Here is a 22,825-nt window from a genome sequence, read left to right as displayed (position 1 = left end):
ACACATATCATGTGGCGAATAAAAATATAGCTCCAAGTAAAGTTACCGATGAACAAAGACGAAAGAGGGGATGCCTTCCGGGGCATCCCCAAGATTAGGCTTTTGGTTGTCCTTGGATATTACCTTGGGGTGCCTTGGGCATCCCCAAGCTTAGGCTCTTGCCACTCCTTATTCCATGGTCCATCAAATCTTTACCCAAAACTTGAAAACTTCACAACACAAAACTTAACAGAAAACTCGTGAACTCCGTTAACGAAAGAAAACAAAACACCACTTCAAGGTACTGTAATGAACTCATTATTTATTTATATTGGTGTTAAACCTACTGTATTCCAACTTCTCTATGGTTTATAAACTATTTTACTAGCCATAAATTCATCAAAATAAGAAAACAACACACGAAAAACAGAATCTGTCAAAAACAGAACAGTCTGTAGTAATCTGTAGCTAACGCAAACTTCTGGAGCCCCACAAATTCTAAAATAAAATTTTGAACGTTAGGAATTTGTCTATTAATCATCTTCAAAAAGAATTAACTAAATAGCACTCTCCAATAAAAATGACAGCAATTCTCGTGAGCGCTAAAGTTTCTGTTTTTTACAGCACGATCATAAAGACTTCACCCAAGTCTTCCCAAAGGTTCTACTTGTCACAAACACTAATTAAAACATAAAACCACATTTAAAAAGAGGCTAGATGAATTATTTATTACTAAACAGGAGAAAAAAGCAAGGAACAAAAGTAAAAATTGGGTTGCCTCCCAACAAGCACTATCGTTTAACTCCCCTAGCTAGGCATGATGATTTCAATGATGCTCACATAAAAGATAAGAATTGAAACATAAAGAGAGCATCATTAAGAATATGACTAGAACATTTAAGTCTAACCCACTTCCTATGCATAGGGATTTTGTGAGCAAACAACTTATGGGAACAATAATCAATTAGTATAGGAAGGCAAAACAAGCACAACTTCAAAACTTTAAGCACATACAGAGGAAACTTGATATTATTGCAATTCCTACAAGCATATGTTCCTCCCTCATAATAATTTTCAGTAGCATCATGAATGGATTCAACAATATAACCATCACATAAAGTATTATTTTCATGATCTATAAGCATAGGAATTTTATTACTCTCCACACAAGCAAAATTCTTCTCATGAATAATAGTGGGAGCAAACTCAACAAAATAATTATCATGTGAGGCATAATCCAATTGAAAACTAAAATCATGATGACAGGTTTCATGGATATCATTATTCTTTATAGCATACAAGTCGTCACAATAATCATCATATATAGCAACTTTGTTCTCATAATCAATTGGAACCTCTTCCGGAATAGTGGAATCATTACTAAATAAAGTCATGACCTCTCCAAATCCACTTTTATAATTATCACAATAAGATTCAACATCCTCCAAAGTAGTGGGATCATCACTTCCTAAAGTTGACACTCTTCCAAACCCACTTTCATCAATATATTCATCATAAATAGGAGGCATGTTATCATCATAATAAATTAGCTCATCGAAACTTGGGGGACAAAAAATATCATCTTCATCAAACATAGCTTCCCAAAGCTTGTGGCTTTGCATATCATTGGCATCATGGATATTCAAGGAATTCATACGAACAACATTGCAATCATGCTCATCATTCAAATATTTAGTGCCTAACATTTTATAGACTTCTTCTTCTAGCATTTGAGCACAATTTTCCTTTTCATCATTCTCACGAAAGATATTAAAAAGATGAAGCGTATAAGACAAACTCAATTCCATTTTTTGTAGTTTTCTTTTATAAACTAAACTAGTGATAAAACAAGAAACTAAAAGACTCTATTGCAAGATCTAAAGATATACCTTCAAGCACTCACCTCCCCGGCAACGGCGCTAGAAAAGAGCTTGATGTCTACTACACAACCTTCTTCTTGTAGACGTTGTTGGGCCCCCAAGTGCAGAGGTTTGTAGGAAAGTAGCAAATTTCCCTCAAGTGGATGACCTAAGGTTTATCAATCCATATGAGGCGTAGGATGAAGATGGTCTCTCTCAAGCAACCCTGCAACCAAATAACAAAGAGTCTCTTGTGTCCCCAACACACCCAATACAATGGTAAATTCTATAGGTGCACTAGTCCGGCGAAGAGATGGTGATACAAGTGGTATATGGATAGTAGATATAGGTTTTTGTAGTGTGAAAATATAAAAACAGCAAGGTAGCTAATGATAAAAGTGAGCGTAAATGGTATTGCAATGATAGGAAACAAGGCCTAGGGTTCATACTTTCACTAGTGCAAGTTCTCTCAACAATAATAGCATAATTGGATCATATAACTATCCCTCAACATGCAACAAAGAGTCACTCCAAAGTCACTAATAGCAGAGAACGAACGAAGAGATTATGGTAGGGTACGAAACCACCTCAAAGTTATTATTTCCAATCAATCCGTTGGGCTATTCCTATAAGTGTCACAAACAGCCCTAGAGTTCGTACTAGAATAACACCTTAAGACACAAATCAACCAAAACCCTAATGTCACCTAGATACTCCATTGTCACCTCAAGTATCCGTGGGCATGATTATACGATATGCATCACACAATCTCAATTCATCTATTCAACCAACACATAGAACCTCAAAGAGTGCCCCAAAGTTCCTACCGGAGAATCATGACGAAAATGTGTGCCAACCCCTATGCATAGGTTCATGGGCGGAACCCACAAGTTGATCACCAAAACATACATCAAGTGAATCACGTGGTATCCCATTGTCACCACAGATACGCACGGCAAGACATACATCAAGTGTTCTCAAATCTTTAAAGACTCAATCCGATAAGATAACTTCAAAGGGAAAACTCAATCCATTACAAGAGAGTAGAGGGGGGAGAAAACATCATAGGATCCAAATATAATAGCAAAGCTCGCGATACATCAATATCGTATCACCTCAAGAACATGAGAGAGAGAGAGAGATCAAACACATAGCTACTGGTACATACCCTCAGCCCCGAGGGAGAACTACTCCCTCCTCATCATGGAGAGCACCGAGATGATGAAGATAGCCACCGGAGAGGGATTCCCCCTCTAGCAGGGTGCCGAAACGGGTCTAGATTGGCTTTCGGTGGCTACGGAGGCTTCTGGCGGCGGAACTCCCGATCTATTGTGCTCCCCGATCGTTTTAGGGTATATGGGGATATATAGGCGGAAGAAGTACGTCAAGGGAGCCACGAGGGGCCCACGAGGGTGGAGGGCGCGCCCCCTACCTCGTGACCTCCTCGAAGCTTCCCTTACGTGGACTCCAAGTCTCCCAGGTTGCTTTCCTTCCAAAAATAAGTTCCGTGAAGTTTCCGTCAATTGGACTCCGTTTGATTTTCCTTTTCTGCGATACTCTAAAACAAGGAAAAAACAGAAAATGGCACTGGGCTCTGGGTTAATAGGTTAGTCCCAAAAATCATATAAAATAGCATATAAATGCATATAAAACATCCAAGGTTAACAATATAATAGCATGGAACAATCAAAAATTATAGATACGTTGGAGACGTATCAGCCCTCCACCCTCGTGGGCCCCTCGTGGCTCCGCTGACGTACTTCTTCTGCCTATATATCTCCATATACCCTAAAACGATCAGGGAGCACAATTGATCGGGAGTTCCGCCGCCAGAAGCCTCCGTAGCCACCGAAAACCAATCTAGACCCGTTCTGGCACCCTGCCGGAGGGGGAATCCCTCTCCGGTGGCCATCTTCATCATCCCGGTGCTCTCCATGACGAGGAGGGAGTAGTTCTCCCTCGGGGCTGAGGGTATGTACCAGTAGCTATGTGTTTGATCTCTCTCTCTCTCTCTTGTGTTCTTGAGGTGATACGATCTTGATGTATCGCGAGCTTTGCTATTATATTTGGATCCTATGATGTTTCTTCCCCCCTCTACTCTCTTGTAATGGATTGAGTTTTCCCTTTAAAGTTATCTTATCGGATTGAGTCTTTAAAGATTTGAGAACACTTGATGTATGTCTTGCCGTGCGTATCTGTGGTGACAATGGGATACCACGTGATTCACTTGATGTATGTTTTGGTGATCAACTTGTGGGTTCCGCCCATGAACCTATGCATAGGGGTTGGCACACGTTTTTGTCGTAATTCTCCGGTAGGAACTTTGGGGCACTCCTTGAGGTTCTATGTGTTGGTTGAATAGATGAATCTGAGATTGTGTGATGCATATCGTATAATCATACCCACAGATACTTGAGGTGAAATTGGAGTATCTAGGTGACATTAGGGTTTTGGTTGATTTGTGTCTTAAGGTGTTATTCTAGTACGAACTCTATGGCTGTTTGTGAAACTTATAGGAATAGCCCAACGGATTGATTGGAAAGAATAACTTTGTGGTGGTTTCATACCCTACCATAATCTCTTCGTTTGTTCTCCACTATTAGTGACTTTGGAGTGACTCTTTGTTGCATGTTGAGGGATAGTTATATGATCCAATTATGTTATTATTGTTGAGAGGACTTGCACTAGTGAAAGTATGAACCCTAGGCCTTGTTTCCTATCATTGCAATACCGTTTGTGCTCACTTTTATCATTAGTTACCTTGCTGTTTTTATATTTTCAGATTACAAAAACCTTTATCTACCATCCATATACCACTTGTATCACCATCTCTTCACTGAACTAGTGCACCTATACAATTTACCGTTGTATTGGGTGTGTTGGGGACACAAGAAACTCTTTGTTATTTGGTTGCAGGGTTGCTCGAGAGAGACCATCTTCATCCTACGCCTCCTACAGATTGATAAACCTTAGGTCATCCACTTGAGGGAAATTTTCTACTGTCCTGCAAACCTCTGCACTTGGAGGCCCAACAACGTCTACAAGAAGAAGGTTGTGTAGTAGACATCAACACCCACCAACCACCTTTATGCAAAACTAGTTGCATGTCAGTCGGTGGAACTGGTCTCATGTGCGTGGACTCCAGCCATGGGAGGGGCGCACCAGCCCCCTTGTGGGCTGGTCTGTCCCCTCCTTTGGCCCATAAGGCCCATATCTTCCCCCCCCAGGGGGGGGGGTGCCTGGAACCCCTTCTCGTGACCCGATTTCTTCCGGTACGTCCCGAAACACTTCCGGTGTCCAAATACCATTGTCCTATATATCAATCTTTACCTCTCGGCCATTTCGAGACTCCTAGTCATGTCCATGATCTCATCTGGGACTCCGAACAACATTCGATCACCAAATCATATAACTCATATAACACTATATCGTCAACAAACGTTAAGCGTGCGGACCCTACGGGTTCGAGAACTATGTAGGCATGACCGAGACACCTCCAGTGAATAACCAATAGTGGAACCTGGATGCCCATATTGGCTTCTACATATTCTACGAAGATCTTTATCGGTCAAACCGTTGTGAAAACATACATAATTCCCTTTGTCCATCGGTATGTTACTTGCCCGAGATTCGATCGTCGGTATCTTCATACCTAGTTCAATCTCGTTACCGACGAGTCTCTTTACTCATTCCGTAATACATCACCTCATAACTAACTCCTTAGTCATTTGCTTGCAAGCTTATGATGTGTATAACAGAGAGGGCCCAGAGATACCTCTTCGATACTCGGAGTGACAAATCCTAATCTCGATCTATGTCAACTCAACAAACACCTTCGGAGATACTTGTAGAGCACCTTTATGATCACCCAATTACGTTTTGACGTTTGATAGCACACAAGGTATTCCTCCGATTTCCGGGAGTTGCATAATCTCATAGTCAAAGGAATATGTATTTGACATGAATAAAGCAATAGCAATGAATTGAGTGATCAATATGCTAGCTAATGGATAGGTCTTGTCCATCACATCATTCTCCTAATGATGTGATCCTGATATCAAATGACAACACATGTCTATGGTTAGGAAACCTTAACCATCTTTGATCAACGAGCTAATCTAGTAGAGGCTCACTAGGGATACGATATTTCTTTATGTATCCACACATGTATTTAAGTTCCAACCAATACAATTCTAGCATCAATAATAAACCATTATCATGAATAAGGAAATATAAAATAACAACTTTATTATTGCCTCTAGGGCATATTTCCTTTAGATTGTACTTGTAGATTTTAGATAACTATATATAGAATGTTAGTTTTTACTAACTTGTTAGGTATTCGCACAATCAAACATGGAGCCAAAGTTTCATGGTGTGCAACAGAAGGGGAACAAGTGGTATGCAATGATTTGAAAAGAAAATGTGGCACATGAGCTCGACCACTGGGACACACCCGATCTAGTGGCACGCGCCTACAATGCCAAGGCGGTCGAGCTCTTTCCAGATAGGGCCAAGGTTAACTTCCATGAGGAACAATATCACGTGTGGTTCCTCGTGCCGAAGAAAATTAGAATATGCTCTAATGCCGAGGAGAAGGAGAACCTTCAGGCCGAGATGTAGTTGTTCGCCCCCTTGGTGAGTCTTGCAGCGGAGTAGCAAGTCATGGAGCAGAATAAGATGATGTTGCTTCAGTTTGAAGCTCAGAAGAAAGCAACGGATTATCCCATAACTGGGATGAGTTTACGAGAAGTGATGGGCAAGGGGGTTCGTAGGTCCAGTAGGTACGACCACGAGGCCGCCCCCTTCGGCATAGTGGGGGACACCGACTAGATGGGAGGGCTAGTTTGTTAATTAGCTGGTTTAACTTTATGTTTTAACTATATGCATGGTTTGTAGAATTGTTAGTAATGTTTTAAACTAGCCATCTCCAATATATTAGCAGTGTTTTAAACTAGCTAACAATATATGTTTTAAACAATTAGCAATGTTTAAGTACTAGAGTGTTTAAACTATCTTCAGTATATGAACCTAGCGCTATACATATCTATGTGTTATGTTCGTCATTTTGGATGATGATTTATGTTTATTTTGTCAACACAAATGCAGTATAAATGGATCACCCGTGTGCAACCTGTGGTGCAGTGAGATGCCAGAAGGACAGGATGTTCTTCGTAGATCTTCCAAATGACTTCCTAACTATGACGGTACGTTTTATAGTTCAACATGTTCTGATTGAGTTTCATATGGTTGTGCCCCAAATTGTGTAACTGTGCTTTCTTTTACATTTGCGGGCAAGGCGTGACTTCTCAGAAAATTGACGTGTTTCGCTTGATGCAATCATGACATTTCAATGCACCCTCATGAAGATGATGATGGCCCACAACTTCAGTTGTCTTGTCACTAACGAGCCACACCATACCTATCTCGGGTGTCCTGGTTGGAGAGCCCTCGCACATACTTACAGGATGGAAGCTAAGGAGAGGGCCACGTTTGCATGGCAAATCATATTTAGTTGAACATGTGTGTTACTTATCTCTAGTTAGTACTTTGTTGAACTATGTTAATTAGTATATTATTGAACTTAAACGTTGTTCTATCAAAACTGATTTTATTGCTATTCATAAGCTGAATTATGCTGTCATTTCGCTTGAAAAGTGCTGCTGCATAACTTTTACTCCCTCCTTTCATCTATATAGAAGCTAATGTATTTTCCGAGGCTAACTTTGACCAAGTGTTAGAGCAATAATATATGACATGCAAGTTATACAAAGCATACAATCAAATTCAGACATGAAGATATAATTTTCACATTATACATCTCATATATTATTAATCTTATCAAAAGTTAAAAGCGGTGTTGAAAAACGCATTAGGCCCTATATAGATGAAAGGAAGGAGTATTTTATATACCTAAAAAGTATATTGCTGACGTGGCGCCAACATGATATGTCCATAGTGATGAATATCAGAGATGATGTTGCCATGATATGTCCAAGTAGGCTTGGCCTTTGTTGTATCGGTATTCGTCCGGTTTTTCACTAACTAAATGGACAATTTTCTTGTACTTACTTAATAGATGAGATAAAGTTTTTGCCTCCGTTTCAAAAAAAATATTAAGGATGATGTTGGACACGTGGCAGTCATATTGATAGTGTTGGATGCCAACGCCGCCAAGGCTCTTGTTTCTCGTCAGCACTGGGTTTTTCTGCACCGGTGATCTGTTCGATGGTGCGTGCAGGGCCAACCGATCGAGCTGGCCGAATCCTGGTCACATGCCAATCCTGTAAAAGCTAGCGGGACGTTGAAACTTCTTCATATATTTCCTGTCAAAAATCCCTGCAGCGATGCGATATGTCGCGTCCATCTGGCTGATTCGGGAAGCAGCCGCTCTGTAGCTTGTACGGCCGTACAGTGTCTCCATAGAACCCAAACGCCCCAGCGCCACTCGTCGACCAGCAGCACCACCGAAAATATCAGGCGCATTCTGCTTCCATGACCAGCTGCCGCGTGCCCCCTCGCCCATCTGCCCTGCTGCGTCACGCATAACTATAAATGAGCGCACTCTGCACACCGCACCCAACTACCCAACACCTCAAGCACACTCCGCACACACTCGACTGCCCAACACGTACCTCAACCTCAAGCCAACCATACCGCAAAAAAAAAAAAAAAGAAGAAGAAGAAGAAGAAGAAGAAGCTCAAGCTCAAGCTCAACTAGAGTGACCACATTCCACCAAGCGATCGGCACTCCGGCAGCTAGCAATGGACTTTGGTATCAACGGCTGGATCAGCTCCCCTTCCTCATCGACGTCCGGGCACGAGCTCGGGGATGCGGTGCCCGTGTGGTTGCCGGCGGCGAAGCGGCCCGCAGGGCGCACCAAGTTCAAGGAGACGCGCCACCCGGTGTACCGTGGCGTGCGGCGCCGGGGCAGCGCGGGCCGGTGGGTGTGCGAGGTGCGCGTCCCCGGCAAGCGCGGCGAGCGGCTCTGGCTCGGGACGTACGTCGCCGCCGAGTCCGCCGCGCGCTCTCACGACGCCGCCATGCTCGCCCTGCTCGGACGCTCCCCCTCCGCCGCGGCGTGCCTCAACTTCCCGGACTCCGCGTGGCTGCTGGTCATGCCCCCGAGGCTCTCCGACCTGGCCGACGTCCGGCGCGCGGCCATCCAGGCCGTCGCGGGCTTCCTGCGCCTGGAGGCCGCCACCGTGGTCCCGGACGTCGACGAGGCCACCTCCCCTGTGTACCTGCCGTCGCCCGTGGACAATGCGGACGAAGTGTTCCAGGTGCCGACTTTCTCCCCGCTGGGCAGCGACATGTTCGAGCTCGACATGTCCGGGGAAATGGACCTGGACGCGTACTACGCGGGCTTTGCCCAGGGGATGCTCCTGGAGCCGCCGCCCACGCCAGCGTACTGGGAGAACGGAGAGTGCGGCGACGGCGGAGCGGCCGCCGGCCTCTGGAGCTACTGATGTCTGTAACCTCCAGTGGGTTCACACTGAGGATTTTTGCTATCCCGATTGGACCAACTGCAAACTGCTCCAAGCATAATAAAAATCGGAGTTTGGAACGTCGACCCGTTTGTCAATTCTTTGTTTGAATCGTCGATCAAGTGTTTTACACGCATGCTGCAAGAAACACCGCCTGAATGTCACTGTCGGTAGAGAAGTAATCGTTCCAAACGGGTTTGCAGAATGGTTCCAAACTAAGGTGCCGTTCGTTCACGTGTGCTCATCATGACGGACCAACCAGAACGTACCAGAAATATCTTACGAGTAATGCACAAGGGGTGTGTGTCTGGGGCTAATTCTTGGCCCATGCGGGCCATGAGCGCTGTCGCTTCACTCATTAGCCATTAGTGGGGTTGTTGAATAATGGAGGTGAGGAAGCACGTGCTCTCGCCAATTAGAGGGGAGATGCGAAAGATGTGGTATGTCGCTTTGGTTGGGTTGGATATTTTGATACTACAGTGCTAGATTTTCTTCGGGACAAAAGATCTAGCGTTAGCCCGCGAATGATCTGCGAGCAGTTCTTGAATTCCGAGAGGATTTGCTATTCTAGGTTGATCCGAAAATAGATTTTGTTGTAAGCCAAGACAAATCGCAACCTGAAGGGTGGCAAAGCTTTTGGCCTGGGTTATAACCAGATCCGAACTTTGAGTTCATAAAATTTGATTAAAAAACATAAAATCTGGGCTGAGTTCATAAAATTTGATTAAAAACATAAAATCTGAAAAGAGTTCACATTTTTAATCAAATTTAAAATGCTAGTTGAGAAAAGTTCGCGAATATTTGCAAAAGAAAACGTGAAAATTTAAAACTTCACAAATTTGAGAAAATTTCATGAATTTGAAAAACACAAAACTTGAAAATTTCAAAAGTTCATGAAGTTTGGAAAAAAGTTCATGTTGGAAATACTTGTGACATTTTGAAAAAAATCTTGAATTTGAAAACATCTCGTGAAATTTGAAAAAAATTCACGAGCTAAACGTTCATGCACTTGAAAAAGTTCACGGGTTTGAAACAGGAAATTGTTAGTGAAAAGTGAAATTTAAATAAAAAAGGAAAAGGAAAAGAAAGAGAAAAATAAATAAGGAATAAAACCCCGCCCAATAAAAGCACAGAAAAACAAAAAAAAAACTGGTCGCAAAACATAGCCAAAAGAAAACCCACTACAGCTACAGTCCTAAAAAGGACCGTCGCGCTCGGTCGGAGGGCTGTGCGCTGGGTTTTTTTTTTTTGCGGGCCTGTGCGCTGGTTAGTGAATGACATTATAACCGGCGCTTATGTCCGCAACGGTCTTGCCTATTTGGCCCAGAAGGCTGACGCCTGCGTAGACACAGTTTTTTTTTTTTTTTTTGCATCTAAACACACTGTTTTATTACTCTAAAATGTTGATAGGGATACAATTCAAGTCTGGAGGGTTTATAAGCCACAAATGACGCCCTAAGTCCAGACCAAAGGTGTGCTTAACAAGGCTATGCGCCTCAAGATTAGTACCGTGACCTTCGAAGATGAAGGTGCATTGCTGAAATTGCTCGGACGTATTTCTTATTTCCTTCACTATGCTTTCATATATACCTCCCGTGCCTAGCTTGATGTCGTTCACCACAACTTTACAATCTGAAGCAACAAGTACATTTGGAAGCCCAAGATCCAGGGCTAGAGCAAGCGCCTCGCGACAAGCTAACGTCTCGAGAGTCCCCGGGTCCATGATACCCGAGACTTTGATGGCTGATGAGCCCAAGTATTTGCCATCATGGTCCCTGCATATTGCACTATAGGTTCCTTCCTTCGCAGATCTTGAAACAGCACCATCGACTCGAATTTTTGCTATACCTTCAGAGGGATGGACCCATCTTGATATGGCGTTGTTGCTGGATGTATTGGCCACTTGCTGCATCTTCTTTGGTCTACACTCTTCAAGCTCACGGATGTACTTCATAATAAAATGATGAATAGCCAGCGGACTCTGGAAAATATGTTCATATAGGGCTTGTCGCCGAGAATACCAAATGGCCCAAAGGGTAGTTAAAACCTGAGTGAATTCAGCTGTAAGAAGGGACTCCGTGAGTGCAAAAATCCACCGCTTTGCATCAGGTTCGGTGGTCTCATTCAAAACCTGAAACAGATCAGGATCTTGAAGAGCCCATACACACCTAGCAACATTGCAGTGAATGAGCGAGTGTTGCCATGAATCTTCTGCTCCACATAAGCCACAAGTTGTAACAGTGGACATGTTCCTGTGATGCAAAAGGTCAGTTGGTGCATAAACAGTAAGAACTCCTGTCTGACGCTCGTTAGCGTCAGGCAGAGTAGCTTTCGATGAAGGTAGATACAGATGGACCAGCCCATTTAAAGGCCAGTAGCTCGAGCGCGTAAAAAAACGCCAAAAATACCCCGCGCCAGAGAGAGATCCAACACGAGACGTCCCGCTCGGAAATTTTATAAGCAAACCAGTCGAGCTGAAACCTTGTACTGGTTTGCAAGCAGCGCAAGAGCTTAAAGTACACGACAACATTTGAAAATTTACGAACAATTCAAGAAAGTCGAGAACAAAAAATTGAAAATTCTGAACAAAATTTGACAAACACGAAACCCTTTTTCAAACCATGAACAATTTTTGAAATTTGAACAAACTTTTCAAACGTGAATAGTCATTAAAAATTTGAACAAAAATTTCGAAATTCAAAAAGATGAACAATTTTCAAAATCTACATTGAACATTTTTGCATTATATGCTGAACAATTTTAAATACATACAGAACACTTTTATGATGTACGTTGAACATTTCTGTAATGTACTTTGAACAAATTTTGAATTGTGAACAAAATTTGAAAACATAATTTTTTTATGAAATCATGAAGAAAATACGAAATTTCAAACTTTTTTGAAACAACGGAAAAATAAAAACGAAAAAGGATAAAATAAGAAGAGGAGTAAAAAAGAAAAAGAAACAGAATAAATAAACTGAAGAAGAAAAGAACAAAGAAACTGGAAGAACAGAAAACCGGCAAAAGAGAAAAAAACCGGTTTAGGGAACCTTCTAGAAGGTTCCCAAAACCGGTTTGCCAGGGACTGCATTAACTAGCAAAGTGGGCCGGCCCATCGCGCGCAGCTACTCCCGCGCTTCAGCGACGTCTCCTCGACGCACGCGAGCGTCAAATAGGAACCACCATAAACATTACTCCATTAGTAGAGTGCTCCCAATTGGCGCCCACGCCGCCACTCCCGTAGGCCGGCCCAACAGTACATCGCTCGCTCGAGTATCAAGCGATGGCCCGGCCCACTTCGCTTGCTCGGTCCCCCTAAAAAAAGGGAACTTGCATGCGCAGTCAACGGTTGACAGGTTGATACTTGATGAGTTGACCAGTCAACCATTCACTTTTTAATAAAATACGAAAATATAAAAATATTCCAAAAATTCAATTTAAAAACACTCATGAATTCAAAATTGTTCACGGAATTCGAAAAAATGTTTAGAAATTCTAAAAAAATGGAGCAAATTTTAAGTTCATCATTTTTTCGTACTTTTTAAAATCCAAAAATTTGAAAAAAGATATCATAAATTTGAAAAAAGTACAATGATTTAAAAAAATTGATTTAGAAAAGAAACATATTTTTTAAAAAAACAACAAACTTGAAAAAATCAGAAATTTGATACAAAATTTCATCAAACTTGTAAGAAAAAGTTCATCGAATTTGAAAAAAGTTAATCAATTAAAAAAATCGATTTGGAAAAAGTTTATTGATTTTGAAAAAAGTCCACTAATCTGAAAAGGTTCATTGATTTTGAAAAGATGTTCACAAATTTGGAAAAAAAAGTTCACGAAACTGAATAAAAGTTTCTTTGATTTTGAAGAAAAAGTTCATGAATTTGAAAAGAATCCACGCATTAAGGAAAAAGATAAGGATAAAGAAAGAAAACAGAAAAAAGAAAAACCAAATAAAACCGTCCAGAAAATAAAAGAAAAATATATATTTTCACCACCGGTGGGATAGCCTATTGGTTAGAGCTCTTTTTTCGTACATGCAGGTTGCGAGTTTGAAGCCAGTGGGTGCACCCTTCTTTTTGGAGTTTACCGAAATAAAAACGTATATGGGTCGGCCTAGGTAAGGGCGCCTTCAACGCCAATTAACAAAATGCATGTTAACAGGGGTCTTTGGCTCTAGTAGATGATCTACTGTTTTAGGATATATGCATTGCTTCAGAGGGCAAGAATGCAGTTGATGAAATCAAAGAGGGATTATGAGGGCTTCATGCGGCAATCATATAGTAGACAGGAAACCGCAAGGAGGACATTTGTGCACCTTCATTTGTGAGAGGAGAAACTTTAATGTTGAAGCACATAATCTAGTTAAGCATCCTTGTTTATCATGACCAGCCACATGGTGGCTGGCCATACCTTATGACCCAATTATTGTACCTATGAACATGCTTGTTAATTAATAAAACTTGACGGGATTTTTCTCAAAAAGAAAATAACACATGCATGATTAGGGAGCTCGCCCTATAAAAGGGAGGCTCGAGTTGTATCACCTAGGTAATGTTGTCTACTGCTCACGACATGTGCCACTGGATGGTACAATTGTGCATGAACTAAAACTGAAATTAAAATTTAAAATGTGTTAGACCCAATGGGTGCTCTATAGTTTCAGGTTACCCGATGGGTTCGGGCATGTGTCTAACTCCATACCTATGGGTGGGGTCATGGGTATAGGATGGATGCGATAGTGGGACTGGTCATGGATCTAGTGAAGGTCGATCCGACCAAACCCAGCCCGATTGCCAAGTTGAGCCACCCCTGAGGTCACGATGTGCATGGGAACATCATCTCTTGCTAAGAAAAATAACTGTTCTATGACACACTCTACATCAAACATGTGATTTAATCACTTGTGCATTGGTGATTCAACCACCCAACCATAAGTTCGTTATTGAAATATCCCCTTCACCTAAAAATGTGTTCTATCTTCCACTCAAACTTTTTCAAGTTTGGCAAATTCAGGACATCTCCAACGTCGTCCCCTAAAACGGACACACTATTTGTGCTGAGTATATAAGAAATTGTTTATTAAGTTAATCCAAGAATAAATCATGAGCATGACATAAACAGTACTAAGCACATACTGATAACTGATCATATTATCATATACTACACATATGGTAGAAACATCTACATAAATAGCTAGTACTGTTAACACAATAATAAGAAAGAGTAAGATAAGTGAGTTATACCCTCTGATAGGCCAGGAAGAAGCCACAGTGGTGGCGGCAGTCTCCTCGGTAGACTTATTCTCGGCTTCAAGTTTCTCGGCACAACACGATCGACCTTGTTGGAGGTGGACATGATGAGGATGAAGACAACATGGAGGTAGACGAATAACGCCAGAAGTCACGTAGGAGATGCTCCCCAAAAATATAATCGCCCCTCTCCCATACAGGATTTGGAGAGGCGGGGTTTCAGAGGCCTACTCTCCCGTCAATCGTGTACAGGGTGGACTGGATGGGATCACCGGCGGCAGTTGCATCAAAAGGAACGACGGGCATGGAGGCAGAGATGTGATCTGATTCTTGTGTCGGCTAGGGTTGTCTAGATCCTCCAATATATAGGCACGGACGCGTGGAAAGACGTGGGTTGGACCCATGTCTGAGTCGGTGACAACCCACGATCGGACGTCTCAGGTCATGGCCTGTATGTCAAAGACTCTTCGTTCCCGACCGGAAAAAAATAAGTGCATAGGTGTGAGGTTGACTCTGCTCATTCCGACCGAAAAAAATAAGTGCATAGGTGTGAGGTCGACTCTGCTCATTCCCGCACCCCGCAACACATCGTGATGAGGCGAGGCGTGGCATGGCGAGACTGGCGGCAGAGGAGGAGCGCATCGGAAGCACTTCTCTTCTCAAGCTTCAATAGCATGAGGAATAAACTTCCCATCACACCCATTGCCATAAACCCACATGGACCCTTGTAGATTTTCTGAAATTGTTAGATGGGCCCTAGGCACACCTTATATTTCAACAATTTGTCCATGGACTGATCCAGATCAGTTCGCACATCCTGATGCAGGAGTCGACATCTAACCACATCCTCTAAATGACTGCTCCGGTTCGGCCAATCAATTCAAATGCATAGGCAAAACAATATAACAAATTAAAGTGTGGCATTCCTAGTGCCCGATTACAACCAAAAAGAGAGGGGGCTTCACAGTTTTTACATATGCCAGATCACAAAATCTCCAGTATGGTAGTCCATGCAAAAAAGAGAGGATTTCTTGCCCTCTTAGCTAGATTAGTTGTCTGAGCCTCCTCTCTCACTCAGTCCCTCGCTCATCCTCGTCGGCCGCCTCCTCACTAGCCATCACCTTCTCCTTCTCCTCCACCTCAAGATTATCCACCAAGGGCTTCAACATCCTAACACGTACGATGCACACAATCATCGTTGCATCGTCGTCCAACTCGTCCATCCTCATGGTGAAGATCTTGGTTTCCTTCGAAGCGACCACCAGCTCGTCCTTCCTCTCTTCAAGTTTGGTCTACTCCTCTTCGAGCTTGATCTTCTCTCTGTTTCCACCAACAAGAGGGTAAACCTATCCACCTTCTTTTCCTCCTTCATGTAATAGCGCTTGGCTTGGCATATGACTCCTCTTTCTTCACCAACATATTTGTGAACCTCCCCGTCATCTTGGTTGCTGTCCCTTTTCGCATCATATTCTCCTCCTCCCACTTCTTTCCGTGATAACCCCTTCTAAATTTCTTGAGAGTCGCCTTTGTTGGGCCGGTTAGATTGCTTGGTTCTTCCTCATTACTGATGCAGGCAGTCTTGTGGGAATTGGCAATGCCATTTTGTCACTTGAGTTGCACATTAACTTCAACAAACAATGCATGAGGCCGAAGTTATTTTTCTCCACCTTCAAGAACAAGTTGGACGCATGGGATTCCTAAAAAGAAGACATTGTCAACAATATGCATAGAGGATAGCTGGCCAAAATGATAGAGCATAGCCATCCAACAAGTTACATACCAAGCCAAATTACACAGAGTTCGGCGTTAGTCCATTGCGGCTGGCCAGATGGCGTGCTCTACTCTCTCTTTCGGACATTCATCCACGTTGCACGGCTGACTAGTGTGTATGCTTCGCGTGCTCACTCGTCGCACCCTTTCCTATCTCGTCAATCATTTGGTCAGTTTGCCTAGTTTCCTTCTGCTCATGTGATCCTGGGTGGGCTTCTCAGTTCGAATGGGTCAGGTCATTTGTGATGGGATATGCGCTCGAATTTTCTATTAACCCAGCTGAAGCATGAAAGATTAAAATGTACACTCAATTCACCTTCCCAATCATCCTTTGGGATGATTTATTGAAGGAACGTTTTCTATACGTGCCACCCCATAGCTCGCTTGACTTCTAGTTATAATTGGTTTTGGCGCAGTTGCACACAGTTGAGAAACAAATCCTTCACGAATGGAGTCTCATGCCATCCTAAACGAATCGCCAGGGCAATGATCATTGTCAAGGCAAATAGAAACACAATACGAACATAATAATTTACAGATAGTTGAGTAAAAAATCTTTTGAATAGTGTGCCTGTCTCTCCGGTCTTTGGGCATTGCGCTTGGCCGGATGCATGGTTTCAAATCTCTACCCGAGCTTTGGCTGATCCGGCCTTGCCGGTTGGCGTATGCGGCTACACGTTCTCATTGATTGGGCTCTCCCTGGCCTATGAATCGTCTAGTCGGTTCTCATGGCTTCCTTCTGCTTGTGTTCTTTTGGATGGGGGTGCATGGTTATGACGGTTTAGGTCATTTACCATGGGGGTGTGGTTAGGCTTTCTATCGACCCGGTAATTCGGTTGCCCTGGCTGGCCAACGAAGCAAATAGGCAATGATCATCATTGTCTACCACTGGTAAATATACAATGGAATTGCAAATGTAATACGAATATAATCACTTGTAGACAATTCACCAGAAACATCCTTCAAATGGTTCACCTAATTTCTCGGTTGTTATTTTTTCGTCGCAATTATGAGATGTGGATAGGCCGGAGCGTAAAAAATCACATAGTCAATTCACCTGCTCAAGCAAACAATTGATGTGTCGCCCAGAAAATCTATGGAAATGACCATCGTCAACATAATACGAACATAATCATTTTAGACAGGTGAGAAAAAACCCTTCAAATAGTTCACTTAACTTTTGGGGCTGCAGTTGGTTTCTGCGCCAATGGTGCAATGGATCATCTAGTGAGAACATTAGTGTGAAGTAAACTGAAGAGCGGAATTAATTGGTGGTAAAGTGATCATTTGGAGAAGATGGGGGCTACTAAAGATTGAAAAGAACAAATGCTAGTGATGGAACGCATAGAGGGCTTATCCATAGTCGGTTTTGAATGCCAGTAACACAATGTGTGTTGTGAATTATGCACTTTAATATTCACTAGTGGGGATCACTCTAACGAAATGCTGATGATAATGGTTGGTTGCTGATGTGGATAGACTGCATTTTAAAATAAAAAATAATATGGGGATGAATCTCTTAGGTATATATGATGAATGAATTAACCAACATGTAGAGCAGAGGAAGCAAAACTTACGATCTTCATGGTTGACAAGCCCGATGGCCACATTTTCTCTACTCGTGACGGAGTTGCAGATGGTTTACCATCGATGCGATATTGACTTCACATCGCGTTGATGGATTACGTGCATGTCGTAGGGCGCAAAGTTCTTTCATGCATGAAGTAAAGCATGCACATGCACTACCAAAAGATCGAACCTCTTGAGTTCCTCCCTACAAAGCCTACATATATGGCTAACGACGCATCACACAGCAACTCATCCTCGATCACCTAGTACCCCGCAATCGTGCTTTACTCTAGAAAACATCAAGAAGTTCAACAAAAAAGCTCAATGTCATTTGAGCGGACACTTGTCATGGCGAGGTGTTTGCCATGAACGTTGCCGGGAGGGGGACGAAGGGTACCTTGCTGTGGAGGGCACCTAGGTGGACGGTGGTATAATCCAAGGAGGGAATGCGCAATGGGCAGGGTTGCAGGCATCCTACGATGCCTTGGCGGCGGGCGGAGAGGTACAATGGTGGCGTGTGACGAGGAGGATGTGGATGCAAAGCAAGTGGGATGAGGGGGCAAAGTCAAAGGAAAGTGAACCCAAAGAGCGATTTGAGTGGGCCAGTGGTGTCCAAGTCCTACGTGGTGGCAGTACAGACTCCTACAAAGCCCCCTCCCCTAGTTTGCTTCCGATTTGCAGGAAAACAAACGTCCGAACTGGTCCATGGACGGATTAGGTACCGTGTCTGATGGTAAAATGGGTTTGCTTCTCTGCTTGCTCAAGTGCCGCGGGCAGTGCGACCATGGCCATCACAGACATGGGCAACAGGAGAGACAGGCGGCGGGACTTGTTGGAGGAGGTGGCGGCAATGGTCTTGCGAAGGGACCACTCATCGTTGTATTTCACCATATCCTCATTGAGGCGGCAGAGAAGGCGCTTGCTTGTCTCTGTCGTGATCTTCGACCGGTCGGGGGCTTGGGCTGTTGCGAGCTTTGGGTCATCGCGGATTTGTGACTATAGGACGTCAGAGTCCGTGAACTCCTCCCAACGTGAGGCGTTGCACCTTTCCCGCCGCCGCCTCTCCTTGTCCATGAATTTCTGCATTGTCATGGCACTCCGAGAGGACAAACTTCCGATGCTCCTGCCTCCAAGGTTGACGCCGAGGTAGTGGGGTATGTGCGCCTTCAATGTGATGGCGGGGAGCAGCACGGCATCGGCGTAGCATGGAGGTGGCGACTGCTGCTCCTCCTTGGCGTGACGTGGCAATGGCAACTGCGGCTCCTGCTTCGTATGGCATTCGGTTTCGACACAGCAGTAGCGCAAGGGGAGCAGGGGAGGAGGGAAGTTCTGTCTTCACCCTTCAGCGAGGATGCGACTGAGGCTCCGGCTTGACAGCGTGGAGAAGCATCTCTAGTGGTAGCCACGCACGAAGGTCGTGGAGGAGCAAACGCCGGAGCATCAGCTTCATCTCCTCCTCATACTCGGCATCCGTTACCGCATACACTGCGTCCTCTGAGAGGTCGGGCGTTTGTTGTGGTGGTTGGTCCTTCTCGTTGCCGGGGGAGATGATGATCTCCTCCTTCGCGGAGGAGCCGGACGGCATGGAGCAAGATTACCCTGTAGAGCGAGGACAGTGACACCATGATCCGGAGCGAAATCTAGAGTTGCCCGCCAATGCTGAGGCCCATAACTTGCCCATCGTGGGTGAGTGGAGGGAAAGGGGAACGACGGAGGGGTGCAGGGATTTGGAGTTGAGAGTGTGTTGTGGACGTGAACGACGGCGACCCTATGCTTAAATAGTCGCGGCAAGGCGAACAGACGGTCAACCGCTTCAATGTAGTGCAATAGCCGGAGTTGGTTTCTTGAGACAACACGACCACCTTAAAGCGGCGGTGGCCGTCTAGTCGCATTGGTCAGCGCTGCTTTTCCGTCTGATTCATATCAAAGTCGGCCGCTGCGGCTTAGGGCTGGCATGAATGCAGCCGCAAGGAGCGGTGCATCTGTTAGAGAGAAAGTGTGGGGGAGGGTTTTGGGCGGGTCTAGATTATCAAATGTGTGCGCAGCATCGGTTGCCCGCAAAGTCTCTCTGCTCCCCTGTTTTCTTTGGATTTGCGGAAAAAGAATGTTCAAACCGATGGGCGGATGGACGAGATACACTTGTTGAATGCAAAACACGACCGAACCGTCTGGTTCAGACATGTGCGTAAGATTTGGAGATCGGCATTGGAAATGACATTGTACATTTTGCGGATGCTTCGGGATTCTATTCCACTTTGCGACTTTGCCTAGGAGAAATATATATGCTCCCACTGAACTCGAGTATGTAATACACAGTCTTGAAGAAAGGAAAAGACACATGAAAGGACCTCACAGTTGGTTCGTTGACAACTTGTGAAAACGATGGATTCGACGGCACGCAAATGGTTTGTTCCAGAAGTAGGTTACCACGCATCAGATTATTTGGGGCGACCTCAATGGGCAACCAGAAATATGAGAATGGTCATTAGGCTATTGTTTTTTTTTTTGCGATGGGTCATTAGGCTATTGTAACTACACTAGAGAATATTCCAGGCGTTGCTGTGTGAATTGGTTGCTAAAATTAATATCAAAACCAAATTTTAAAATACATACGACTTAATACATTTAATTATGTATAGTTGGATTTTTTTGAATATATGGAATAGTTAAATGCTAAACATTTTCGCATGCATGATTGAGTGTTGTGGTGGTCTTTTCACATGCATGATTGCATGTTGAGGCAGCCCTTATCCAATTCATAATTATCTTGAGATGACATGCTTACGTATTGAGATAAATAAGTTAATAGGGATGAATCTCTTACGCATATAGGATTATGTCTCATCGTTAATTGAGCATCACTCAATCATTCTAGTTTCAAAATACTAGTGGCAAGATGTGACGCATCACTATTGGTGTTAGGGCATTTTCAAAGGAGACCTCCAAAGCTCTGGTATATGTTGTCTGGACCATTTTTGTTATATTTTGTTATTCAATGAAGACCCTTATCTGTCAGCGGAACGGTCCGGACGTCCGCTTTTTGGTAAATCAAAGACGGGGGGGGGGGGGGGTTGCCGTAGTCCGGACATGCACTTGATCAATACAAAGCCTCTATGTGGTCTTTTTCTCTTTTCTCTCTTCTCACATGCATGGTCACTCTCTTCTCTATCCTCCCAACTGGACACCACACCATAATATTTCACCACATGCATGGTCTTCCCTCTCCTCTCTCTGCTCCCAACCGGATTAATTTGTAATAGCATTGGATGGCCAGCTCCTGCATCATGTCTGCGGAGCACGTATGGACATAAAAATGAACATTTACGGCACTGGAGATGCCCTAAGATATATATCTACTGTATCAGTTACGGTGTCTAGTTTTTTTAATTGCACACTGTGCAAATCCGTAATTATGCAGTGTAGGATTTGCTTTTGCCTTCACGCAAAGAACTGGAGAATTCTAAAGTTAAGCAAATTGTGTGGTTTGATATTACAATGCACTACTTGTTCATATTTCAAACCAGAGTTTTGTTTGCTCTTGATTGAGAATATACTTGAAAAAGAAACATACGATTGTTGTACCATGAAGTTTATGTCCCGGTTTTGGTAACTGGCATGTGAGAGGTCTATTAGTGTTTCTTATCGTAGTTTATTCCTTTTATGCACCCGCTCGGTGTAGCTAGACGTTAATAAAAGCTTTTATTTTCATAAAAACATGACTAATTAATGATGCAAAGTTATAATATAGGTTGATCTAAATAATTTCACAAAAAAAAGGTTTACCTAAATAACAAGCATATATCCGGACATGGATAATCTGCTCCTGAGCTCAAGTACACCAGTATGAACAGTAAATTCAAAAATAGAAAATAAATCAAAAATATGTTTTTTTTGGATGAACATAAAAAATGTAATATCTTGCAAAGTTTCATGAGTGGGCTACCCTGTAGCCTCCGTAAGTATCCCATGAAGACCTACCAATCTACCACTGGTGGAACCCTGGAAACCCATACGTGAACCGCCGGATCTAAAATGTGGGCTCCTGATTGAACCTCATGTCCTTGCATGCAAGCACCCCGGGCCTAGTTATAATTTTGCACAAGGCCTCGGGATTTTTCTGTAAAACACACGAAATGGTGGATGGATGAGCCACCCCTTAGATTACAGATCGACGGCTCACGGTGAAGTTTTCATGTTTCCACGGGATACTTCCTCCATCAAGTTTATGGATGACACGGTTTTGGTACGGGTGAAGCCACCTCATACCCTTACCTGTCTCGTCTGAGCTTACCCATACCCGTCGATGGGTACAATTTTTTCTCATACCCGTTACCCAACAGGGTAGATGGGTACCCACGGGTAAAATTTCCTATGTTTGCAAACCATCAATTTGAATAACTCATAGTCGTAAACAACAACATATAATTATAATCTATAAACAACAACATATTTGATAAACAACATCACTTTTTTGTAAACGACAACACATCAAAACATAATCCCATACTCGTACATTTTTAGTTCACAAATTCATGACAAAGTGAAGAGATAATTTTGAGTTCATATAGATATGATATGAGTACATGGGTATGTGGGTGTGGGTGTGGGTTATTCATCACAAATTCGTTCCCGTACCTATATCCGCTCTACCCGACGGGTTTAATGTTTTCCTATTTATATATTCATGGTTAATTTTTTGTCTCATATCTTTACCCTAATAGGGTTTCAACCTGCAGGGTACGTAGGTTATGGGTAGCATTGCCATCCCTAGATTCAAGTTATAGATACGTGCCATCCTCCTTCGTCTCGTTCTCATCCATTCCGAGCTCCAGCTCTCCAGCTCACTAGCTCTGAACATACTACTGCCTCGCTCCACGCCTACACGGCTGAACCAACACCACAACC

The 22,825-nt window shown here is 43.3% G+C and overlaps 1 protein-coding gene across 1 annotated transcript; it reads left to right on the top strand.

Moving 5' to 3' along the window:
* The first annotated feature begins 8,429 nt into the window (after positions 1-8,429).
* LOC100037623 (dehydration-responsive element-binding protein 1H) lies at positions 8,430-9,406 on the top strand. The gene has a single exon (XM_044529460.1). It carries the CDS (start codon positions 8,604-8,606, stop codon positions 9,306-9,308), a length of 705 nt encoding a protein of 234 aa, XP_044385395.1. The 5' UTR covers positions 8,430-8,603; the 3' UTR covers positions 9,309-9,406.
* The last annotated feature ends 13,419 nt before the right edge of the window (positions 9,407-22,825 follow it).

This window comes from Triticum aestivum, chromosome 5A (assembly GCF_018294505.1).
Source record: "Triticum aestivum cultivar Chinese Spring chromosome 5A, IWGSC CS RefSeq v2.1, whole genome shotgun sequence".
NCBI lineage: Eukaryota > Viridiplantae > Streptophyta > Magnoliopsida > Poales > Poaceae > Triticum > Triticum aestivum.
This window is presented reverse-complemented; position numbering and strand designations above follow the sequence as displayed.